We start from the raw sequence: 25,624 nt of genomic DNA, 5'->3' as shown, positions 1-25,624 counted from the left end.
CGACAAGCATAGTCGCCTTTTATGGCAAGCATGGGTTGCTGAAGGCCGATTCTACCCCGCACTATCACGGATCCACATTTTCAGAAGCAGAAATAAGCATGTTGTGAATTTTATCGTGGAAACATATGTGAAATTGTTGGTGTTAAGTGAGACGGCCTAATGTGCTTCTTAATTATATCTAAGCAAATTCAGAGTGACGAAATTCTCCCCACAGAGCTGTCATAAAATATTCTGTCATAGAATCCTTATAAAATATTGTGCATTTCCACCATGTTAATAATTCTAAAAAGCTATCAGTACATGTCAATTAACACCTCCCTATGTCTGCGAATCTTACGTATGCACATGTGCATGGGCCAGTGACCTTGCACAATGTGGCGTAATGGCCCTGTGTATAAAACCCTGACTGATATGGTCAGTCGGAGAGACCACTAAACAAGACCAACCAGCGAGACGAGCCACGGGAACCAAGCAGGATCATCGACATAGGTAGTAGACTCATTGCATCTAGTCGGGGTGTCGGCCAAGGCCGTCGTCCAACCCACGATTGCGTCGACAATGAAGAATCGCCGTCGAACTTCTGAATGTGTGTAGGTGACAGAGCGGGTCTCCACATCGGGATCATTGGCCACTCAGTCCTGATGTGTGTTCTGTCACACGCAACATATGCCATATTTGGGATTTCACTTTCTTTGTAAAGTACAAATTCTAGTACTTTTTTGGTTGAGTCCCATCCGGGATACGAACCCGCTCCCCCAGAGTCAGACACCTAATCGCCACCACACAAAGTACGCAGTCTAGACTACCAGTTGTCCGACTTCCATTTTTGTGGAAGTCGCGGTGGCTGAGGGGGCTAGGCGGCTGACTTTGTGTGGTGGCGAATCACTGGAAAGCACTCGTGCGAACATCACAAATAATCACCTGTGTATCCTATCCCGTCTCTTGTGGAGATACATCGATGTATCATGGACCCTCCCGATATAAATATGCTGATATATTGCCTGAATGTGTTTTGTATCAATGCATTCGAGTAGTTGCCGATGCAAACATCACTGGTGACGATGAATGGTTACACCAGTAGTCAGGATACGGCCCGCGCTGGTTCCACCAGTCGTTTGTCAGCCCTCGGTGTGAACAGTGAAAACAGGGCAATGTATATGATAGTTTCTTAAACAACGTCATCCAATTTCGATCATAAAACGTCAGACTTTAGCTCCCGCTGGGTACAGAAGTTTCTGGACCATGTGTCTTATTTATGGTAAACACATCTATCCCTATTTCGGGTTATTTACTCATTCAACCAAATGGACCATAATAACAATGCATTTCCTGAAACCGCCTGTGGTTGATTATAGACATCAGACCTTCTTCATCACTGCGATGATACGTTAAAGGTAGATTCGTTTGGTGTGAAATGCAGCAGTATAATGTGTGCACTACAATGTTCGCCTTTATGCTTAAATCTACACATTTATATATTTCCTTCCTGTGAAGACCACATACAAAACAATCAAACACTGTTCTTTGGCTATGGCGCATTATTGTTCAGTTATCAGAACACGCCGGAATAGAACTTCAGTGTGATGCCAAGGTCAAGGTGTGTAAAATATGTACTGGTTTGATTTCTCCTCCATGCTCTTTCATGTTTAATAGTGTTTCTATGACGAATAGATAAGAAGGAATATAAACTATTTTTAACATAACATTGAATGTACATGTATTCCTCTGAAGTACACAGTTTGAATCGGGAAAGATTACCGGCAATGTCATCTGCGCAACTGTCAAAGCTTGAAATTTCAGTAACAACCTGGCCGACTGCGTTAGACAAGCATGTGCATTTTGTTTAGTATACATGTACCCACATGTCTGTGAGCATTACATGTTCTAAACTGGTTTCGAATCCTAGCACGATCCCCCATGAGAGGGATGCCAAGAACACGATATTCTTCATCGGTTAAGTATAAAGCCTCCTCCGGCCCTACTTGAATGGAACAGAATACTGGACTATAGAAGTTACCAGATTTTGGCGGGGGGATTAGATAGATATTCGCCATAGCAAATGTCCATGGATTCGACAGCGACCCACATAGGCACACGTCATGTTATGTCACGGAGACACGTCCTTCTCATGGTTGAGATTTCCTTCGCGGGAGAGAAATGTGCACTGTTGTGAAAATGGTAGATTTAAGGTGATTAAATGTCGAAAAGAGTAGTTTAAATAACGGGACCAATAAATGATTCACATACTAGTACTCAATAGGGCATATGTGATTTTTATGTTATTGACAGTATGACCGGATATCAAACTTCGGGGCTAAGTGGGTGTGGCATTACTCAAATGGTACGACTTTTCACACATTACTTTAAGAAAGTACAAGTGCTAGTTCGGCTAATGTCCTGACACGATTCATACCTATATGCAGTATTTCCAGAAATTATTGAGACAGTTGTTTCGTATAATATACAAAACAGATACGTATGTGTAAATGTTGCCATCTCGAATTTATTTGTATAGTCAACCATGTTCAACATGACTTGTTTTGCCCTTTGAGCAAGTGTGTTGCAAAATGACGAATTATCCTCAGATACATATTCAATATTGCTGAGGACATGTGCAACTGAAATGACTCTTGGAATGATTGAAAGCTGGTGCTGTTCAAATATGATCCGCAATGCTATTTAATTTTTCTTTAGAACAAGAATATTGTTGTATTTCAATGTTTTCGTTTGCAACATAGCAGCTATTCATACCGATGCAGAGATTATCTACTCCCATATCAAGTACGAAAGCTGCAGCGATTATAGGTGATAATATATCAATACTAGCTGCATCAGATGCGTTTTTGTTAGTATAGGCTAAGTGTCAACAGCGGCAAGGGCATACACAACTCCTTGATACATTTCATAAAAGCCGATAAGAGAGTCGCGCTCCCTCTCTAGTTGATGCTTTAGTTCACATAATTGATGTAATCTAAATCCATGAACAGTGCCTGTTCAGATATCTGTTGCGGGACACAACTCCACGTTCTAATATTTATTACTCAAGTGTATATTTAAATGGTTTACGGAATGTGTCCACATTAAATTAGGTGTTCATTACAGACAAAAATATATATGTGAATTAAATGCTTCCTCAACCCAACTTGCACACCGGCAAGGTTTGCAAGGACCTTCCTGTTCTATGTGTTACACAAATACTACACTGTTGACCTTCGCGTCTTTTAAACCATTTCAGACTTGGACCTGATAATACAGCGATGAAATCTCAAGGAGTATCCACAAGAAAGAATTCAACCAAAAGCCTTGTTGTATGACCTCTTAGTTATTTAATACATCAATGAATTGTGTCATTTAAAATATTATCTCTGAGTTCTGGATAATTTCTGATCATAGGGGGGACTCATCGGTAGTGAAGCAAGAAATGCGCTCTTTCAATTTGATAAAATTTACATACCTCTTCACGCCACTATACTGCCTATCACATCTGTCATAAATCATATGGGGCTGTATTATAAACCTCCCTCGACTTTGTGCTATTACTTGTTTTGAAGACTGATATAAGTTTGTCTTGCTTTTGTAAAATATCACATCATTGAAAACGTCCATCATATAGCGCTCCTTGCTATTTTGGCGCTTTTACCCAGCTGGCTTTGGAGAGTGTGATTGCCAGCATAAACCGTGTATTCCTCACAACACGAGCAGTGCGGGCTGGGCTCGAGTGGCCATCAGGAAATGATCATATTTAAAATACTTACCCTCGGGATTCTAAAATCTCATAAAAACCCTGTAGCATGTTTTATCCTACACAAAGCTTTGTTTATTCTTTCATGATTACTATCATATAGCGGTGATAACGGTGTTAGTACCTGCATCGAAACGTCGCAACCATTGCAGTAAAGTAGTTGACTATCCATAGAACTTGGTTTTCCTCCTACTTAAAGATACGTGAATACCACTTCGGCAGAATCATGCAATTGTAGAAAAAGCACGATTAAAATTAGTGGCAATGACGTCATGAATATAGACGGCAGTGTATACTGCTGCTACATGGAAACTTGAGAATGAATGGGAAATCTTACATTATGAGGTTACTGACAGAACCGATATATATTGTTATATCGTAAACTAAGAACCAACGGGAAATCTTACATCATGAGGTTACTGACAGAATCGACACATATTGTTATATCGTAAACTAAGAACCAACGGGAAATCTTACATCATGAGGTTACTGACAGAACCGACATATATTGTTATATCGTAAACTAAGACCCAACGGGAAATCTTACAGTATTAGGTTACTGAGAGAATCGATATATACTGCTATATCGAAAACTGGGAACCAACAGGAGGTATCAGAGTGCTGACACGCCCGATGGCTGGATTGTAACAAAATGGTCCTGACATACGGGCTTGCATTATGACGTCAACAGACCTTTTCACTCCCATTTCACTTTCTATAGGCGTGTGGTTCTTGTGTGTCGATGCGCTGACTACTGTTTTCATACATATGTTTTCTGGCGGTGAGCTCGATATGTGGTCAGTTCCACATTGTGATGGCGATGCAGTTTCAAGAAAACGTATACATTGTGCAAAAACTGTTATCACGTAACCATATTGTAAAACAGTCACACTAAGTTGGTGGTATTCATAGAGGATACTAAACGACCTTCCGATATTTCACGGAAGCGAGTTTAGTATTCTGTTTATTACTCGCCAACATAAATTGACAGAAACTGCCGCGAAATTGCCCATAGTGTGAGGACTCTCAGCTTTCAAGTCAAGCAAGGTCTAGTAAAATCGCGACATCAACATTAGCATTGTGACGTCACAACTTTGAACCATTTTGACGTCATACGTCAAGCGGTATTACACTAGTGTAATACTGAAGTGAAAATATTACACTGCTGTATCTTCAACGGGCGAGTAATAACTTGTTTTATCCAAATATAAACGTGTATATACTTCTCCATCGGTGAACGTGCCGTACTTAACTTACACATAACTAGCACAACACAAATGTCCCTGTATCAGTGTGATTGCCGAAATTTTGGTTGTTATTTGATCGAATCGCCATGGTGATTCTGGAACACAATCGATTAACCGAGAATCGATGAGTTGGGAAAATACGCAAACACGAAAAACAAGAGTATGTCGGTTATCATATATATGGTTAGGCCATTACATCACAACTATAATGCAAAACAATATTACTTACACGCGTCCCAGACATCCCCGTGGTCACCTGTTACAAGCATGGGCACATGTAAATGAGTTCTAAAATGCGAATGAAATCATTAAGGGAAAACAAGAAGTTACCCGTGTGCTGTTCAGAAACATATCGGAATGAAACACGTACATGCGCACAGCACATTGTATCCTTGTGCACATGCGCATACAATTTTCGGTTTTGAACCAAAGCGCGATGCGCGACAATGCGACAACGGGACATTTCGTCAAAATGTCGAATTGTCACATTGTCGCGTGTCGCGTGTCGCGTGTCGCGTTTTAGTCAGTATGTTATAACCCAATGCGACATCGCGACATTTCCTCAAGTATGTGTATGCATACTGTGGTGAATATTTTAACAAAGCGCAACGCGACAAAGGGCGACGCGACATTTCGTCAAACTCTAATAATTACCTGTTGTGTTCACACAATCGTCAAAATATGTAACAAAAGAGTTAATAACATGATTTTACACAATTTACTGACTGGCAATAAAAGTCCACATTACTTTCCGAAATTGGCATTCGTTTTGAAGGCGTTTCAAGGTCAAATCACTACGTCACGTCTTGACACGACACGGAACATCACCATTGAAAGAGTGCATACTGGAGATTACCAATCTTCTGTTGCCAGGCGTCTGAATGTTAGTCTGAGCAAGATATAACGATTTGCAACTCGTTGCAAACAAACAGGTAGAAGAAATCACTGGCCCCGTGGAGGCAGACCTCGAGTTACCGCTGCAGTTCAAGATCGGTGCATCCGGGTACTACAGTTGCGTGATCGTACTCCCACGGGTAAGAGCACAACAGCCAGGGCACCTGGGCTGCAGAGGATGTCAGTTCAAACTGTACGGAACAGGTTGAAAGAGATTCGTTTCAGAGCCAGAAAAGCCGACGTCGGGGTCGTACTACGTCGTCATCATCGCGCTCAACGTCTTCGCTATCTACAAGTATATTCTTTGTTTTACAGACATTACCTACTTCTAAGCTCAAGCACTCATTACTCATGTAAAGTTTCATGCACTAAAGTCTTTTTATGAACGTGTTATACATGTTCCAAATTGGAAATTTTCGCAACAGATTTCTCGTCTATTCTTTCTTGGGATAGCATATCACAATGATAACAGACATTTGTATGGCGTTTTCCCATTATCATGTTCAAAGCCGACCTTGAGGTGTCGGGTGATTAAGTGATATCTCATTCTACTTGGTATCCATCCACTGCTGGCTGAACAGAGGTACATCTCGAACAAATTCATCAGCGTAGGGATAGGACTGTACCATGAAACTGTGTCAGGAGCCACATGATCGAACATAGTGACCCATTCGAGGACATCACCTGATGTTTCTGCCAATGTGGCTTGAATTTAACAATATTTTAGTTTTTCACAACCTGTCATCACCACCTGTCATCGAAATGTCGGAAGTGATTAATGTGTATGGTCCTTGGATTTTTGGAAATTGCCCCGCCTTGAATGACAGGGGCACAGTGTGCCGTGATTACAATGAATAGTTGCGCTAATAATTCCTTTTGCTGCTAGAACACACTTGACTGGCTAAATACATTTGCAATATGTAAAAGAATAAAGCAACTAAGAAAGATTCGCATTAAGTTCAAGACGAGAAGGCCCATTGCCATTTCGAGTACTACTTCCTTTTAAAAACCATTGGAGGTAACGAAAGACCAGTGAAGTCTGAAATAGAGTATAATATTTTCTGCGCACGCGTACATTAATTGACTTTCTACACATGCGCACCGGTAACAGAAAATGGCGGCAACGCGACAGTGCGACAATGCGACATGTATTTTGTCGCATTGTCGCGTGTCGCGTTTTAGTAAATGTTTAGTTTTTTTCTTTACACATCTCAGATAGGGCGACAATGCGACAACGCGACATATTTTGACCTTGAAAAGTGTCGCTATGTCGCGTGTCACACTTTGGAGGAACAGAGAAAATGTTATTCACAACGCGACACGCGACATCGCGACAATGCGACAAATGGGCGAAATGTCGCGTTGTCGCATTGTCGCGCTTTGGTTAATTTTTGCCTCATTTTACTTGTTTTTGAGAGGCGACAACGCGACAATGCGACAACGCGACAATGTCCCTTCTCGGATTCCATATGAACAGCATGTACCGACATGAAATTATACTCTACCCACAGCGATATGTTCAACCAACCTCCATACACACCAACAAATTCATATGCACATGACATCACATATGATTCAACAGTTTCATATGGACATAAACAGGTGTTTTCGTAAGTCAGACCCCCAGTGTGGTTCCTAACGCAAAAGTACCATGTTAAACATCTATATTATTAAAATGAGTACAACTATTTTATCACTGCAAATTCAGTTTAGTTTTCATCAAAAGTATATTGGTTCCCCAGCAAATGAAGATGTACTCATTGTTGACCATGACATGTCTTTGTCATATATCACGTTATGGGCATTTTCCATCATCTCAGCCACCTTCAAAGAAGGACTTTGACGCTAATCATTACGAGAACTGGAATAATTGCCATTTCGATTCCAATAATTTTCAAAGTTTGAAGTGAGTTTTTATAACCTCTGAAATCTTCATTATAAAATCTAGTGGGCAATTGTGAGTGGGTGAGTGAATGAGCTTAGTGTTACGCCGATTTGTAGCAACATTCCAGCAATACCACGTCGGGGGACACCAGGAAAGATAGAGCTGTATGGTTCGAGGAATTCAAATGGCTTTAACATTTCACACAATTTCATGTGCAATCAAGCATGTTCTTTTAACGAAGAGTTGCTGAGAAACTGTTTGATCAAGTTTCAACAGAGATACCAGGTTTTCTGTTATGCACGAGGGCATTTCAATTACACACGTAGATCATTTTGTGGAAAACTTTCTGTCTCTTAGTATTCTTTGCTTCTCATTTACAATGGTTATTTACTGCAACAAAGGAAACAAGCTCACGCCATAGATGTAACGGTTTTCTTATGACTAAAAATACAATCAAATGTACTTCCTTCAGATTCATATTTGTCCCTGCTTGAGGTGTGTACAAGTCACAAGGTTCTGCATAATATTTATATCATCTTAGTTTGGTATCATGACTGTTTTGGATGTGATTTTAATATGCCCAACTGCCACAGAGTTCGGTCCTTTGATATTGCGGGAAGAACCATGAAGCGAAGGTATTTTGAGAAGCGTGGTGTGCGTGCGTGGGCGTGCGTGTGCAAAGGAGTTCAGACTTCAATTATGCCATTGTTTAAACATTTAAACAGATATTATTAAAATATTATCACAGCATTAACACTATCATTTTTCATTGAGGCATGACATGCATTCTCTCCACATACTCACTTCCCAAGGCGCAGTACTAAATAGTTAGTGGATATTAGTGAAGATGTTATAGATGTCGTTTTAACTTCATTCAGTAGAAGGTCCTTTTTTATTTTGTAGTTTCAAATATTGTATTTATTCCACCAATAGGTCATCTAATGCACAATGCTAAATTTCCTTCTCATGATCAGGTCAGAAAGAAATCAAACCGGGATGAAAACAAAGTCCGTTTATTACAACATTGACAAGAACAGCGCATTACGAGTCACACATGATCTCTAGTGGAGGTGAATCAACAGATGTGCTATTTCGGAAGACATTTCTTCAGATTCAGTATTTTCTTCCTTTCAAATGATTCGTCAATCCCGAAATCTATAAGTTCGCCATCTGTGAGTTGAGACAACAAATCCCCATCAATTCCATGTTCCCGGAATAGTTGAATGTGTTTTGCTAGTTTCTTCTCCTGCAGAAGGCCAACGATGTCTTCTTCTGTGATGTCTGAAAGCTCTGAAAATGTAACCACATGTGTACTTATGTTCCCTAATTGAAACCACATTAACCAAACACTGTCTCAGCCTACGTCGAAACTTCACTGATGTTTCGATAGTATTATTAAATGTATTTACACATGATCTCTTTTAGTTTCAGTATGTAAGTATGTATAATTACGATTGGAAAACATTTGTGTCTTCAGTAAGATGCACAAATATTTCCTTATCCGTTGGCACCTACTTGATCATGGAAGAATAGAACATATATTCGCAGTAACTATCTGAAAGCAGATTGACTGCAGTTTTACCTTTTCCTTCGAAGTGTGCACTGTGTCCTGACCTTCCACCTGTGAGCCCTCCTTGATTCACAGATGCACCTCGCATGTCCTGTCCACCAACGACACCTTGGGCATTTTCAATGTTGTAGGTTTGCTGCCTGTTTTCTGGAAAGCCGTATTAAAGCGAAATACAGGCGATGTTGTTAAGGCTTGCATTGTTTGCAGATAAAAACTATCGAGTTGATCATCTGCTGATGTCAAATGATTGACTGACGCATCAGACATGTTATGATGACTTCAAATACACATTGGTCAACTCTCTTCAGTTTTGAGACAGATGAGCAGTCTGCATGTGTAAATGTGTGCCGTCAGTTAGACAGGACACGCCCATCTCTGATGGTGAATCATGAAGACATGGTCATAGCATATGCACTTATGCAGGCGTGCAATGTTTGCAGATAAAAAAGCTATTGAGTAGATCACTACATTCCATGTCTAATCATTGACTCACGCGTCAAACATGTTATGATGACCTGATTTCACTGCATTATGTTGAGCAAGCCTACACACCCGTGATTCAACAAATTCATGTGCACATTAACAGGGCTTTCAGATAAATATTGTTCTTGATGTTTTCGCTAGCTAACGCGATCAGGGAACTTCAGTGTGATTCCTAATACAAAAGTAATCCTTTTAAAAGTTTGTATTGTAGAAATGAGGTAAGAATGCAACGGTTTTAGTGCTCTCAGTGTAATTGTAAATTCAGTTTAGTTTTTATCAAAAGTATACTTGTTTCCCTGCAAATGAAGATACACTAATTGGTGAACAATGAATTACCGAATAAAGAATACATATCTTTGTCATTTATAACCTTAGGGGTATTTTCAATCATTTCAGTAACCACCTCAACACGATACAAACACTCAAAACACATAAACTACTTCAGAGACCATAACGTATTAAGTACTGAGTGAGTTAACAAACCTTGATTATGTGTCGTCTTGAGGGTATTGCCCATCCCGCCGTGGACGATACCAGCAACATTGGACCGTTCCACTCTGCCTCCTTTCACTCCAGTGACCGTGATATTAGGCCTGGACATTTTGTTCCCTGACTGAACAAATATTAAATGCGGCATGAGTGAGTGAGTGAGTTTAGTTTTACGCCGCAATCATTCCAGCTATGTGGCGGTAAAAGCAATATGACAAATTCACTTCAACGTTAGAGCATACTTTCGTGACATTTCATCTTCTGGATTTCAGTGAAGGACTTTGATATCATTACGAGAACTAGTATTATTGTCAGTTCGATTCCAATAATTCCCAAAGTTTGAATTGAGTTTTTATTATCTCTGAAATCTTATGTGACCGAAATATAACGGATAGAGGTGAGCATAGCTACTTCAATATCTGTCTTCAGAAACTGTCACGAGTGAGTGAGTGAGTTTATTTTTACGCTGCACTCAGTAATATTCGATGTATATGGCGATGGTCTGTAAATAATCGAGTCTGGAACAGACAATCCAGCGGTCAACAACATAACCATCATTCTGCGCAATTGGGAACCGATGACACGTGTCAACCAAGTCATCGAGCCTGACCACCAAATCCCGTTAGTCGCCTGGTATGGCAAGTATAGCCGCCTTTCATGGCAAGCACGGGTTGCTGAAGGCCAATTTTACCCCGCGACATTTTCAGAAGCAGAAATAAGCGTGTTGTGAAGTTTATCGGGGAAACATGTTTAAAATTGTTGGTGTTAAGAGAGACCGCTTCACGAGCTTCTTAATTACATCTAAGCAAATTCAGGGTGACGAAATTTTCCCCACAGAGCTGTATGGGACGCGGAATTCAGATTATTGGATTTATCATTTCACACAATTTGATCTGCAATCAAGCATGGTCATTTAACCGAGAATATCTTAGAAACTGTTTGATCAAGGTTTCAACAGAGATGCCAGGTTTTCTGGTAGGCACAGGGGCATTTCAATTACACACACTTAGCATGGAGATCATTTGTGGAAAAGTTTCTGTCTCTTAGTATTCTCTGCCTTTCATTTACAATGGCTATTTTTGGCAGCAGCGAAAACAAGTTCTCACCATGCATGTAACGGTTTCATATGTCTAAAAATACCATCAAATGTACTTCCGTCAGATTCCTCCTTGTTCCTGCATTTTGTAGTACTTCGACTTGAGCTGTCGAACAACTGTCATTTTATTTGAATGGATTTCAGCTTCACTTCAGATATATTTTAACACATTTTCTTACTGTTTACGTCTTCAAACAAAGCTCTTGACAATATACAAAAGGACAGGTTCTATTTGTTCATTGCTTTTTAACTAGAAACAAAAAGAACACGAAACTGTAATACACTTGCATCGAGCCTATTCATTAAATTGACACTCATGTTTACAAAGAGTGTAAATAATGCAAGTGCAACACAAGATCAACTTTCTTACTATTTTAAAACCACATGTTTACTTTTATGACGTGACTTTCAATTGACAATGGAGCTTTCTATACAAAACAGATACAAAGCTCAGAAATGAATCCAAACAATTGATCTACATTTTATTCTGTGTTGTGGAAGAAAATTTCTCGTTTCAACGACTAAAGGAGCTTTTAATCACATCCTGCTGTAAATGTGTAAAATAAACCCCAAAACTATTGATACATTTGACGTTATGTGATGTGTCAGGCATTGTGAGTTACAGTTGGTCATTGCTTTAAACATTAATAAAACAGAGGTAGTTTGAGAAGCGTGGTGTTATGTGATGTATCAGGCATTGTGAGTTACCGTTCCTCATTACTTTAAACATTAATAAAACAGAGCCAGTTTGAGAAGCGTGGTGTTATGTGATGTATCAGGCATTGTGAGTTACAGCTCCTCATTACTTTAAACATTAATAAAACAGAGGTAGTTTGAGAAGCGTGGTGTTATGTGATGTATCAGGCATTGTGAGTTACAGCTCCTCATTGCTTTAAACATTAATAAAACAGAGGTAGTTTGAGAAGCGTGGTGTTATGTGATGTATCAGGCATTGTGAGTTACCGTTCGTCATTACTTTAAACATTAATAAAACAGAGCCAGTTTGAGAAGCGTGGTGTTATGTGATGTATCAGGCATTGTGAGTTACAGCTCCTCATTACTTTAAACATTAATAAAACAGAGGTAGTTTGAGAAGCGTGGTGTTATGTGATGTATCAGGCATTGTGAGTTACAGCTCCTCATTGCTTTAAACATTAATAAAACAGAGGTAGTTTGAGAAGCGTGGTGTTATGTGATGTATCAGGCATTGTGAGTTACCGTTCGTCATTACTTTAAACATTAATAAAACAGAGCCAGTTTGAGAAGCGTGGTGTTATGTGATGTATCAGGCATTGTGAGTTACAGCTCCTCATTACTTTAAACATTAATAAAACAGAGGTAGTTTGATAAGCGTGGTGTTATGTGATGTATCAGGCATTGTGAGTTACAGCTCCTCATTGCTTTAAACATTAATAAAACAGAGGTAGTTTGAGAAGCGTGGTGTTATGTGATGTATCAGGCATTGTGAGTTACCGTTCGTCATTACTTTAAACATTAATAAAACAGAGGTAGTTTGAGAAGCGTGGTGTTATGTGATGTATCAGGCATTGTGAGCTACAGCTCCTCATTACTTTAAACATTAATAAAACAGAGGTAGTTTGAGAAGCGTGGTGTTATGTGATGTATCAGGCATTGTGAGTTACAGTTGGTCATTGCTTTAAACATTAATAAAACAGAGGTAGTTTGAGAAGCGTGGTGTTATGTGATGTATCAGGCATTGTGAGTTACAGTTCGTCATTGCTTTAAACATTAATAAAACAGAGGTAGTTTGAGAAGCGTGGTGTTATGTGATGTATCAGGCATTGTGAGTTACCGTTCCTCATTACTTTAAACATTAATAAAACAGAGGTAGTTTGAGAAGCGTGGTGTTATGTGATGTATCAGGCATTGTGAGTTACAGCTCCTCATTACTTTAAACATTAATAAAACAGAGGTAGTTTGAGAAGCGTGGTGTTATGTGATGTATCAGGCATTGTGAGTTACAGCTCCTCATTGCTTTAAACATTAATAAAACAGAGGTAGTTTGAGAAGCGTGGTGTTATGTGATGTGTCAGGTATTGTGAGTTACAGCTCCTCATTACTTTAAACATTAATAAAACAGAGGTAGTTTGAGAAGCGTGGTGTTATGTGATGTATCAGGCATTGTGAGTTACAGCTCCTCATTACTTTAAACATTAATAAAACAGAGGTAGTTTGAGAAGCGTGGTGTTATGTGATGTGTCAGGTATTGTGAGTTACAGCTCCTCATTACTTTAAACATTAATAAAACAGAGGTAGTTTGAGAAGCGTGGTGTTATGTGATGTATCAGGTATTGTGAGTTACAGTTGGTCATTGCTTTAAACATTAATAAAACAGAGGTAGTTTGAGAGTGAGACAAACCTACCTTGATGCTGATGGTCGTTTGTGTTAGAGTCCTTCTATCGCCAACCCGCTGTTAAATACTTTTACACAGTGACATGGATCTATATATGGTCATATTTCCGAGAATACATCCCATCAAGTGACGTCATGACATGCCCTTACCTTATCATTGGATGATTATAAATAGATTATATGGAGCTTTGAGTTTTCTTTTCCGGGTGGGTTTATCGGTTTCAAGAAAGTTATCACAATCACACAAGATAGAACAGGTGTGTAAGGCAGTTGTCAATTTAAAGAGTGAGAATTAACAGCAAATGCTCTGTGGTAAACTCTACATACGTCTTGTGGGTTGGACCGGGCTGATACGATTGCCTCTCATGCAGCAAATAGACTATTGATTGTTAAAGGGAGAAGTAGGTTTACATCAAGGTGAATATTGATTGTTAAAGGGAGAAGTAGGTTTACATCAAGGTAACACAAACTGAATACTTTTATTTATTCGAACAGTCAGAAGTCAGAGAGAGGTAATTTGCTGAAGAGGGACAGCTAACATTTGTTAATAATGAATGATACTAAGTACCGTCAGTGCATTTATTCAAATACCTTTGTTAAATATTTGAGGTGCTTGTTCCCAACAGAATCTTTTCAGGCGATTATTCTGGCTCTAATTCCGTCAGTTTGGTTTTGTATAATATTTATATCATCGTAGTTTGTTATCATGACTGTTTTGGATGTGATTTTAATATGCCCAACAGCCAAAGAGTTTGGTCCTTTGAAGAAACATAAAGCGAAGGTATTTTGAGAAGCGTGGTGTGCGCTTGCGTGCGAAGGAGTTCAGTTTTCAACAATGTCACTGTTTAATCACAAATCCTTTAAAGAGATATTATTATCACGGCATTAACACTATCATGCCACTATCCAGACATGACATTTACTACACATATTCTCTTCTCAAGGCGCAGTACTAAATAGTTAGTGGATACTAGTGACGATGTAATAGATGCCGTTTCGATTTTGTGGTTTCAAATACTGTATTTAGTAGGACATGTAATAGCATACTGCTAAATGTCCTTTTCATGATCAGACCAGGTCTTTTCGATTTTGTGGTTTCAAATACTGTGTTTATTACATCAATAGGTCATGTGATGGCACAGTGCTAAATTTCCTTTTTATGTTCATGTGAGAAAGAAATCAACCCGGAATGAAAGCAAAGTCCGTTTATTATAACATTGACAAGAACAGCGCATTACGAGTCACACATGACCTCCAGTGGAAGTGTATCAGCAGATGTACTATTTCGGAAGACATTTCTTCAGATTCAGTATTTTCTTCCTTTCAAATGATTTGCCAATCCCGAAATCTATAAGTTCGCCATCTGTGAGGTGAGGCAACAAATCCCCATCAATCTCATTTTCCGGGATTAGTGGAATGTGTTTTTCTAGTTTCTTCTCCCGTAGAAGGCCAACGATGTCTTCTTCAGTGATGTCTGAAAGCTCTGAAAATGTAATCACATGTGTACTTATCTTCCCTAATTGAAACCATGGTAACCAACACAGTCTTAGCCTACGTCTAAACTTCACTGTTGTTTCGATAGTATTATTAATGTATCTATACATGATCTCTGTTAGTTTCAGTGTATAAGTACGTATAATTGCGATTTTAAAACGTTCTAGTGTTTAGTAAGATGCACGCATATTTCCTTACCTGTTAACACCTACTTGATCATGGGAGAATATAACATATATTCGCAATAACAATCTGAAAGCAGATTGACTGCAGTTTTACCTTTTCCTTCGAAGTATGCACTGTGTCCTGACCTTCCACCTGTGATCCCTCCCTGATTGACAGATGCACCTCGCATGTCCTGTCCATCAACGACACCTTGGGCATTTCCAATGTTGTAGGTTTGCTGCCTGTTTTCTGGAAAACAAGATTAAATAATTTAAGTTGTTAAGGCTTGCACTGTTTGCAGAGAAAAACTATTGAGTTGATCATCACATCCGATGTCAATGATTGACTGACATGTCAAGTAGTATATACAATGGGGGTTCTGGACCACTTTCAAAAAAAGTCTCTACAAAGCCTTATTTACTAAATAAGGCTTTGGTTGGGCCCTTAGCTCTTGCTACTATTACCCCTACTACTTAACGTGTGTTGGAGGTAACACTGTGCCGTACGGTACGATCAATAATTCTTCTCTTACCCGGCCTATGTCACGTTTATATCGATGAAACAGTTTAACGTGAACCGCCTATGATCTCTTTGGTGTTCGTAATAAAGGCTTGCTGGGCTTTTTGTATCCCTTGTTCTATGTACTTTTTTTTCTCGTCTTCGCTGATAGCAGACTTACGAGACTTGGACCGAATATCTTGTTTCATTCCGTTATATTTTGTGAGTTCAGAGAGGATTGAACGAAACTCCTCTTCTGAGATCTTACTATCAGAGAGTGCCGTGGAAATACGCCCACTTACTGTGTTGAGCTTTGCTTCGGCCAGAACCCTGATCTCGTCGTGTTTCAATGCCTTACGATGCAGTCTGCGTGATATCAACTTAAGTGCCAACCCTAACACCCCTGCCACCCCAGCTGTTATTTCAATACCTAGCACTATAGGTGTAGCCACGATGGTAGCTAACAATCCAACACCTGCCGCCCCTAGTCCCATGCTGGTTGCCATAAGGGTAGTGTCAGCCCCGTCCACGATATTGAAAGCTCTATGGTACTTTTTATATAGTGCTTTCCGCGTGTCACGGTCTTGTTCTAGTTGGCGTTTCACGTCACATAACTGCCTCAAGCGGAACCCATCTACGGTTTCCAGCGTCTTCGCTACTTCATCTACGACTGGGTACAGACCCATCCTATAATATATATTTTGAAAGATATTTTAATTGGGTTTCAGTTAATACTCTATAAATTAATTTTAAGTCTACAAGTTCTATACTAGTATTCAGGGTAATAGGTGAGAGGCTAATAGACTTTCCTGTTGTAATAAAAACCCCACTGAGGTTTATTAAGTGGTTTATAGAACCCCCGTGGGTATCCCGTTGTATAACAATACGACAATATTGGTCCATGTGTTCGTCAAACCAGTGTATTGACACCCCGGGTAAAATTTGGTGTACTCTTGAGGTGTTTTCATTGCCTAAATCTAAAAAGAAGACTTCTATGATGAGTGTGAAAGGGGAGAATATATCAAGACTTATGTTAAAAGAATAATTGATAAATGTTAATTTATTTTTTACTACAGTCTTTAACCTATTTTTTTCGGTATCAGTAGTTGCAATGGGTATCCTCTCCGGAATGAAATCCCCGGCCCAGATACCGTTGTTCCTAATCTTAGAGATATACCTCGTATCTGCGTCTAATGTGAGATAAGGTGAGGCGAGTGTTAAGTTGATCAACCATTTGGGCTCTTTTAAATCTGATAACGACACCCGTCTGTACACGTTGTCTTTGAAGTGCAGGATATATAAGGCGTCTTCCTCACCAGGCTGATCGAATCCCTCCGTATCTCCTAGGTCGTTAAGCGTAGTGTTGGGACGATGACTGGTCATTATTATACTATTACGATATAATTTCCAACTGGTTTTTTGATAATAGTTCAGGGGTGAACTTCATACCCATGAAGTGTATGTTGTCAGGCAGGAAGATCTTGGTTAGTGATATCTTGTTTTCCACGATCACGTTGACCCCCTGCAGACTGGTGTTGGAGCCGACACCCACCCGCACGTAAACGTTGCAAACTTGATACTGGTGTCGTTTCCCCCACCCGAGTTTGATCCCCTTCACGATCTCGACATCATTCCCCGATGGTTCCCCTAGGTAGACTTTGATGATCAGTGTTGAGTTTGCCGGTAGACTCTCTAGTATACTGACCACGCCTTCGAATTCAGACACCAACTGCAATGTCACGTTTTGTATGGCCGGTTTACTCGATAGCATGTGGGCTGCCATAGTGTCGAGTGGGCTGACGACTACGCTACGTCTCTGAGTTGGGACGTAAGCCACGAGCAGGGTTCCATTGTTCACGACTTTGTTTAGGTGGTTGTCTTTGTTATCCGTGAACACGTAGGGGGAGCCGAGCTTAATATTGAGAAACCAGTCGTTATCGGGTAACAACACCCACTTGTTATCTTCGGTGAAGACGAGCATATATGGCTTGTTTCGGGCGACGGTAGTGCTCTCAACATTGTCTAAGTCGAACAGTTTACCCCCGAACGATGGGTATATTATCCAGTTATTACCGGTGTTGACAAGGGCGTACTTAGTGTTGACTGTTGCTCTTGTGGTATCTACTATATCACTTAGGGTTCCACCGGAGGGGACTTCAACGCGTTTGTAAATGTTGTTTTTCAGTTGCAAGGCGTACGATTTACCATCTACTCCGGGAGCGTCGAAACCGCGCGTGTCTCCGAGGTCGGAGATCCCGATATTGACGCATTTTTTCACTCCGGGCCCTTGTGCGCTGGTCATTTTACGTGAAGCGTTAAGCTGAGGTATCCTATATTTACAGGATTATGATTTATATCTAACACAGATATTATCAGCTCAGGTATGTTGCCCTGGGTTAATCTCTTATACTGCCGTGGTGAAAACGACTCGGTTCTACCGTCGTTGTATTTCTCAGTTTTCACCGGCACTGCTCTCAGTATAGTGGAAGGGTGACCTCCTTGAATGTTGTACGTTGTGCTCACCTGACCGAGATGAATGTACAGCTCTCGGTACGGTACTAGGTCGGGTAACTTCGTGCCTGTGACGGTTGTTGTTGGTTTTATCTCGTCAGGAGACATACCGAGTATCCTCGCTAATGGTCGGCCGAGCCTCAAGGGGTTTCTTCCGTTGTTGATTAACACCACTGTACCGTTTGAGTCGTTCATCTTGAGTTCGGCTCCCAGGGGTTTGAAGACCTCGTCGTTTAGAGAGCACACGCTGTAGTAGCCGTCAGTTATCTGACTGCGAGTTCCACTGACGAACAGCTTATTGTTGCTGGCGTTGATGTTAGTCCATTGCGGTAGGTAGGTGATATCGCAGAGTGCGACTTCTAGTTGGCCTGACGTGTTATCGATCGCGTGCGTCAGCTGAACGGCCTCACCGCTCGTTATTCCTGGAAGTGTTATGTACATATTATAATATATAATTTATATATTATAATATGGACTTAGCACACTTGAAAATCGTGGTGGTAGGTAGTACGGGGTTTAAAACAACCTTTATTAATATCTTTGAAAACTATATCGTGACCGTTAATAACGCGCAGGCGGTGGTAAACTGGAATCAAAACCCAATGCAGTTTTGGCAGAACCGACTCAACTTTGCTGTGTGGTGTGCGACGACAGGGTCGGGTGTGACACTAGACTACGGTATAGACGAACTGAGTAAGGCAGTCATTTTGTTTCATATTTATTATCAAACGAGACGAATATTGAAGGAAATAAGTGCTCCTCTTCCCCAAGATAAAGCGTGGAGTATGACGAATAACCCCTATGATAAACGCGCTTATGAACGTGTTTGTGGGGAGTTTGAGATTCCAACGAATAAAGACTTTCGCCTTCCTGGTGTGAACCATGGTCTCGGTATAGTTCTCGTGTACTTCTACAGGTCCGGAACATATATGGCCGGTTCTGCAGATGGTACATACAACCCAAACCGTCATACATTTACAGGCCCCACAACGAATGAAAAGATCCATGTCAGCTGCATAAAGCAAACCAATCCTGATGCAGCCACAGCCTGGACTAAAATGATCTCAAAAACATCGAAAGGATTCACTCGTGCTGGTACAATACGCTTGAACGACTCGATTCGAACGTACGTGTGGGCGCTGTTGGGTGCGCAGTCGATGACGCGTTCCAACATCCTCGGTAAGGGAACTGCTTACGACGCTCAGAAACAGTTCGTTGCCAACGTTGATGATGCTATCAATTCTCCAGTTGATCTCCCGCGGGCCATCGACCGTTACCAAAACGTGTTAGAATACGCCAGATCGAAAGTCAATTACGTGTTCGGCGTGGGGCTGTACATGGCTCCGAGTGATATGCAACTGAGAGTAAAAAAGGTGGTGGGTTATAACAACAAAATAGTCATAGCCACGGCGGATCAAAAGTTGGGTATCAACCCCGATATTAACACCCCCTATATCCCACACATTCCACCACGTGAAACGGGTATAGTGGCGCCACCCCCGGAGTCTAAAGTTCATATTCAGGCCACCAATCACATCGATAATAAAACGGCCCTGGTGGTTGGTGGGGTAGCTTTGGGGCTTATTTGGTTAAAAATTTCTTAGCCGCTACGTACACCAGACCCGCCACGGCGACGATGGCTGCCCACAGGTTTTGACTGAGCCACGTGGCAGTTTTAGCCAGAGCGCCCAACAACCACGAGACGATGCTACCCAGGCTGCCGGGAAGGGCTTCGGCGGCTTTACCAGCCAGTTTAGCTAGGCCTTCCCCGAGTTTTTTTATCCAGTCTTTAACACCACCGCCGGGGGGTGTGGGGGGAACTCCCCCACCGCCGCCGGCAGGCCCCACAGTACCCCCTGTCAGTGACACCACCAAGGTTGATATGATGAAACCCAATGCAGTCAGAATGCTGGCGATGGTGATCCCTTGCTCCCGGAACAATATCCGAATCCTGTCTGCTAACGTGGTGTCTCGGTAGAGGACTTGATTGATGGTTTCCCGTATACGGCTGACCTGGGATCGAAGCTTTTCTTTGAAGCCGGACGCTGTCTCCAGCCAGGTCTGCCTTTCCTCTTCCAAATTACGTATTCGTTTCTTGATGGTGGCTTTCAGAGCCTCGTCCTCAGTTTCACCGAGTTTGTCCTTTTCATGGGCGATGTGGTCGTCTATCACGCTAATTTTGGCCGTGCTTTTCGCGAGATGTCCGCTAATGGTTTGCATCGTCAGATCCAACCCCCGCAGTTCCCGAAAGGTAAATTCGAGACCCGGGAAGGGCTTGTTCTCGTAGTCGGCCAACACCTTTTTAATATCATAAGTCATGTTTTGATCTGATGTGGCGTCCCTGATGTCTTGCAGACCTTGACGGACCTTCGGAGGAAGCTTAGGTCGCGCGCCACCGTAATCTATGAAACCTAGTTCATCGCGGATCAAGTCACTCCCATGTTTACTGCCCAATGTTGATAAAGCAAGCGGTTCTCTCATGCGTTTATTCACGAGATCGATCTCCGGGCGAGCCTTCAAACGCAGCTTGCCATTGCTATCGATGGTAAACTTGGAATAGTCTCGCCACAGCGGCTTGAGTTTGGATTTATTTTCAACTGCGTTGTAATAATCGTCGACGGCCTGCCACATGAGTGCGCCACCTGCGAGAATGAGGTCTCCTGGTCATCATCGAATGCCTGGGCACTATCGCCCCGCATATCATCCATAGGTATGTCTTCATCCATTAGTATTAAAAATATATTTCCTTTATATAACAATGTACGGCAGAAAATTAGATCCTTTCAGAAGATTGAGAGAGCCATTAGGAGCCAGAGCCGTGCGCCAGTCGGTGACCATCACCAACAATCCCAGCAAGATAGACCAGAATCAAACTCTGCTGGTTAGATTTCCAAACCTTGGTGAGAATGACCTCATTGTACCAGGCACTGTTCGACTGGCGTTCAATATCACGTTGACCTCCGACAACGACAAACGCGAGCTAGTGCGGAACGTGGGTCGAGCTATCATCAAGAAAACGACCGTCAAGATCAGCGGTAACGAGGTGCTGAGCATCGACGACAGCGACGTGTTTCACTGCTACGGGGATCTCTGGAAAAGCGAGGGAGAACGAGTCAATGATGTGTACCAGGGCATCAGCAAATCAACCCGGTCGCGCATAGGGTATGCCTTCACACCAGACCAGCTAGACAAGCTATCGGACGGTGAAAAGGCCATCGCTCGAGCATACGGGAATCGATTCTGCGTGCCGCTCGACTTCGAGTTGCTCACGGGACACGCGCCGTTTTACCAGGCCGCGCTGGGTGATAGGCTCGAATACGAGCTCACGTTTAACGACTATAGCAAAGTAGTGCGTACGCCGAACGGTGATGAGGCCAGTTATGCCATAGACAACATCTCTCTGGAGTTCGACATGGTCACTAGCCCGGAGCTGGCCAGGCAGGTTCGAAACCAGTACTCTGGGAAGATGGCTATCCTGTACGATCGCGTACTGAGGCATAGATCAGTCGTGCGAGATAAGAGCGACACTGTGTGGAATATCAATCTGAACGTGCCGGCGCGATCGATGAAAGGTATCCTGGTCGTCCCCGTGGAGGATTACGAGCCATTCCGGAGGGACAGCGAGAAGTTTTTCAACCCCGAGATTGAAAAGGTGGAAGTGACCATCGAGGGCGTGCCCAACCAGCTGTTCAGTCATGGTATGAGACCACACCAGCAGTGGGATGAGATAAAAAAGCTACCAGTGGGGACCCCACATTATATAACAAAGGACCTGGACCTCGGCTCCGTGCAGATCGGTGAATACCTGACCACCAAGTACGCCCTATGGTTGGACATGCGATCCACGGATGATGATAAACTGCACGGTAGCGGGCGCCGTATAGATAACGGCAGCGAAGGGATAACCATCCAGATTACTAAGAAGGCTCAACCCGCTGGTAAGTTGAAATTATATCTGTACGTTATTATGGACGCGCAACTTAATATAGACAATGGGAGATTCGTGCAAGCCATCTACTAATGGGGGGTACCCCCCACTGCCCACTGACCCACACTGCGCCATAGTGTGCGGGCAGACTGGCTGTGGGAAGACCGTTTTCGTGTTGGATATGTTGGAGGGTTACTACAAGGATGTGTTCGATAACATCATTATCATGTGCCCTACTCTGAGCATGAATAAAACGTACGCGCGACCTTGGGTGATGACGGACCCGGACGTACACAAAATCGACCCTGGAACACGCCTGCAGGACTGGTAGAAAGCTCTTCACGAGAAATTTAAAGGGGAACCGACGCTGTTCATACTGGACGACTGCAGCGCTAATCGCGACATAACAAAAAAGAGAGACATGCTATCGTACCTGGCCTTCTCCGGCCGGCATGCAAATCACAGCGTCTGGGTGCTAACGCAGAAGTTCAACTCGGTGTTGAAAGACCTCAGGGAGCAGACGCGATGGGTGGCCTTATTTCACTGCAAGGACAGGGATTCGTTCGAGGAGTGTTTGAGAGAGAACGATGTGATGAGCAAATTAGAACGGGAACGGTTGAAGAAACAGGTCGCTGAAACTAAACACGCTAAGCTCGTGCTCAAGACCGACCAACCAGTAGCATATAGGGTGTGCTAAAGCTAAGCAAAGCTAAGCTAAAGCTAAGCAAAGCTAAGCAAAGCTAAGCAAAGCTAAGCAAAGCTAAGCAAAGCTAGGCTAAAGCTAAGCAAATGCTAAGTAGAGCTATGATATTTGAAGTGTTTGTCGTATGCAACTTAACCTTCATTTCTCTGTGTTTTGTCTGCATCGGGTATTATATAGTTAAAACTAAATCTTACTTGTTATATTATAAGATGGAGTGTGAGGAATTGCTCGAACAATTGTTGGTACCTGGGGTCTCCCCCACTGATGACAAGCGAGAGAAACTGGTGGCGTTGGCTGTTGGCGGCAAAGCCAAACATTACTTTGGGGAGTACACTCCGGATAAAATTCACAAAATGTCAGCCGAAGAAATCGATAAGCTGTACGCTAGATACGAGTCCCGGCTCGGAGCAGAAATGACAAAGACAATAGGATCGGCTATGACCCAGATATACACCGGTATTGTGTCATACTTCCTTCCCATTCCACCAGAGCGCCGACTTTACCTGTGGGAAGACCTCGAGAAAGACCCTTTTATCGAACACGCCGTGAGCTCTATCAGCTGCGAGCTGTACCACAAATATGGCATGTTGTTGGCTCCAGTGACGGCGGCGATTATCACGGCAAAGCATTGTCAATTTGAGAGAAAAAATAATAATAATAGTATAGATGGATGCTGCACAGGAAACCCCAGTGGGGGTACCCCCCACAGTGAGGGAAACCCCCACAGTGAGGGAAACTCCACTGGAGGAGACCCCTTCACAGGAACCCCCAACAGTAACCAGGCAGAAGAATCCTAAGAGAGTAGCTGCCGGTAAAAAACGGTGGTGTAACCAACATAAAATTATTACAGTGACCAACCCAACCCGACTGTTGTTGGCTGTAGGCGTAACGGCCGTGGTTATAACATGGTTATATCGTGGGGGTGTGGGAAACCCTGGGGGTACCCCCACTGTGGGAAACCCTGGGACCCCCACTGTTGGGGGTGTGGGGGGTACTCCCACTGTCGACCCGCATATCATGTTATAATTTTAATATTTTTATATCATATACATAATGTCTGAGGGGAAAACGTTCGTCAACGACGCATACCACGCCACAGTGGTCGCCAGTCTAGCCGTAGGGTACGCTCGGTTGACTAAAATGGTGCTTAAACAACCAACTATCAAGCTAGATTTCAACCTGCAGGATATGGGTATGCTCATAATGAACCTTGGTATGGCGATTGCTACAAAAGACATCCTAGTAAAACAAGGGATAATACCTGAAAATATAATGAAATAAATATAGGATGGCCACGATAGCTATGATGGTCGGTGGGGCGTTAGTGAATGCCCTGGCATTTTCCGGGAGTAATTTCCTCTTCTCGAAACTACGAGATGATCACGCGGCTGAAATACAGGAAGAAAGGAAGCGGCGCGATCTCGCTACTGAGAAATTACAAAAGGCACAGGCCGAGTACGTTCAAAAACGCCTCCAGAGGATCGATTTTATTAACGAACAACTCCAGCGTGAAAACCATGCCGTTCAAACATTCAACGATGTCGATGAAGCAATGAAAGAATACTACCTACTAACTGGTAAATGACTGGAACCGCTCAATAAACCCACACTCGCTCAGTACTACACACCATCCAAGGGGCAAATGGATTGTGAACTGGGCTTCATAGTGTTGGGTATAGCAGCTACTGCGTTGGTTGCGAAGCAATTAAACTAAATACCCATATAAGTAAACATGAGACCCGCTCCATACCGATGCGAATACATACTTATGGGGAAGACCGAGGCCTGTGGTAGGAAATGCAGGAATCAGGGGTTCTGTTGTTTCCATATGGGAAGTCCTAACTACACGTGTTCTGTGTGTGGTATCGGGGTTAAAGGGCACTACTGTCTATGTAAAGCTCACGGAGCGAACGTAGTCAGACATCAACTCATCTACGAGAATAAAAAGGGCTACATAAAAGAACGTAGGCGACTGCTCAAGATAGACTCCAATTAGGTGTAAACTATGACTACTGTACGCGAGCTTAAGCATATCGCAAAACACCGAGTACTGGATTCACTATATTTTTTATCAATGTGACCCAATTAGACATTGGTTCTCTTAGGTGTAAACACTATGACTACTGTACGCGAGCTTAAGCGGGTCGCAAAACAGAGAGGTGTGATCGGGTATTCTCGAATGCGGAAGTCAGCATTGTTGAGATTACTAGGTTTAGAAGCCCCTATGGTAAAACAATTAAAAGCTCAAGCAAAACAGCTTGGATACACGGGTTATTCAAACCTGGGGAGAGCCGGGTTAACCGCATTGTTATCACATGCCCCCGTAGCAAAACCTCCCACTGTAAAACAACTGAAAGCCGAGGCACACGATTTGGGTTTAGGCGGGTATTCCCGTATGAGGAAACCACAGCTTGTAGAATTATTACGACAGAATAGAGCTATTGACCTACAGTTCGTGCGCACTGAGCGCGCTGTAGGCAACTATTTGAGAGGTTGGCACATGCACGTTGATAGAAACATAGACATTACAGATATCAAGCCTCTG

The 25,624-nt window shown here is 42.3% G+C and overlaps 1 protein-coding gene across 2 annotated transcripts in view; it reads right to left on the bottom strand.

Moving 5' to 3' along the window:
- LOC137268572 (uncharacterized PPE family protein PPE62-like) overlaps positions 1-25,624 on the bottom strand; it is a 64,013-nt gene that overhangs the window by 4,721 nt on the left and 33,668 nt on the right. The window contains exons 1-2 of one of the 2 annotated variants that reach the window (XM_067803148.1): positions 13,791-13,919; positions 9,351-9,485 (exon numbers count right to left, since the gene is read on the bottom strand). In XM_067803148.1, coding sequence (XP_067659249.1) covers positions 9,351-9,426 — 76 coding nt within the window. In that variant the 5' untranslated portion in view covers positions 9,427-9,485; positions 13,791-13,919. Of the gene's footprint in view, positions 1-9,350; positions 9,486-10,304; positions 10,435-13,790; positions 13,920-25,624 lie in introns of those variants that run through there. The other variant, XM_067803146.1, reaches the window with a different exon arrangement.

This window comes from Haliotis asinina, chromosome 16 (assembly GCF_037392515.1).
Source record: "Haliotis asinina isolate JCU_RB_2024 chromosome 16, JCU_Hal_asi_v2, whole genome shotgun sequence".
Lineage (NCBI taxonomy): Eukaryota > Metazoa > Mollusca > Gastropoda > Lepetellida > Haliotidae > Haliotis > Haliotis asinina.
The sequence above is the reverse complement of the archived record's forward strand: the minus strand, read 5'-3'. Positions and strand labels throughout refer to the sequence as shown.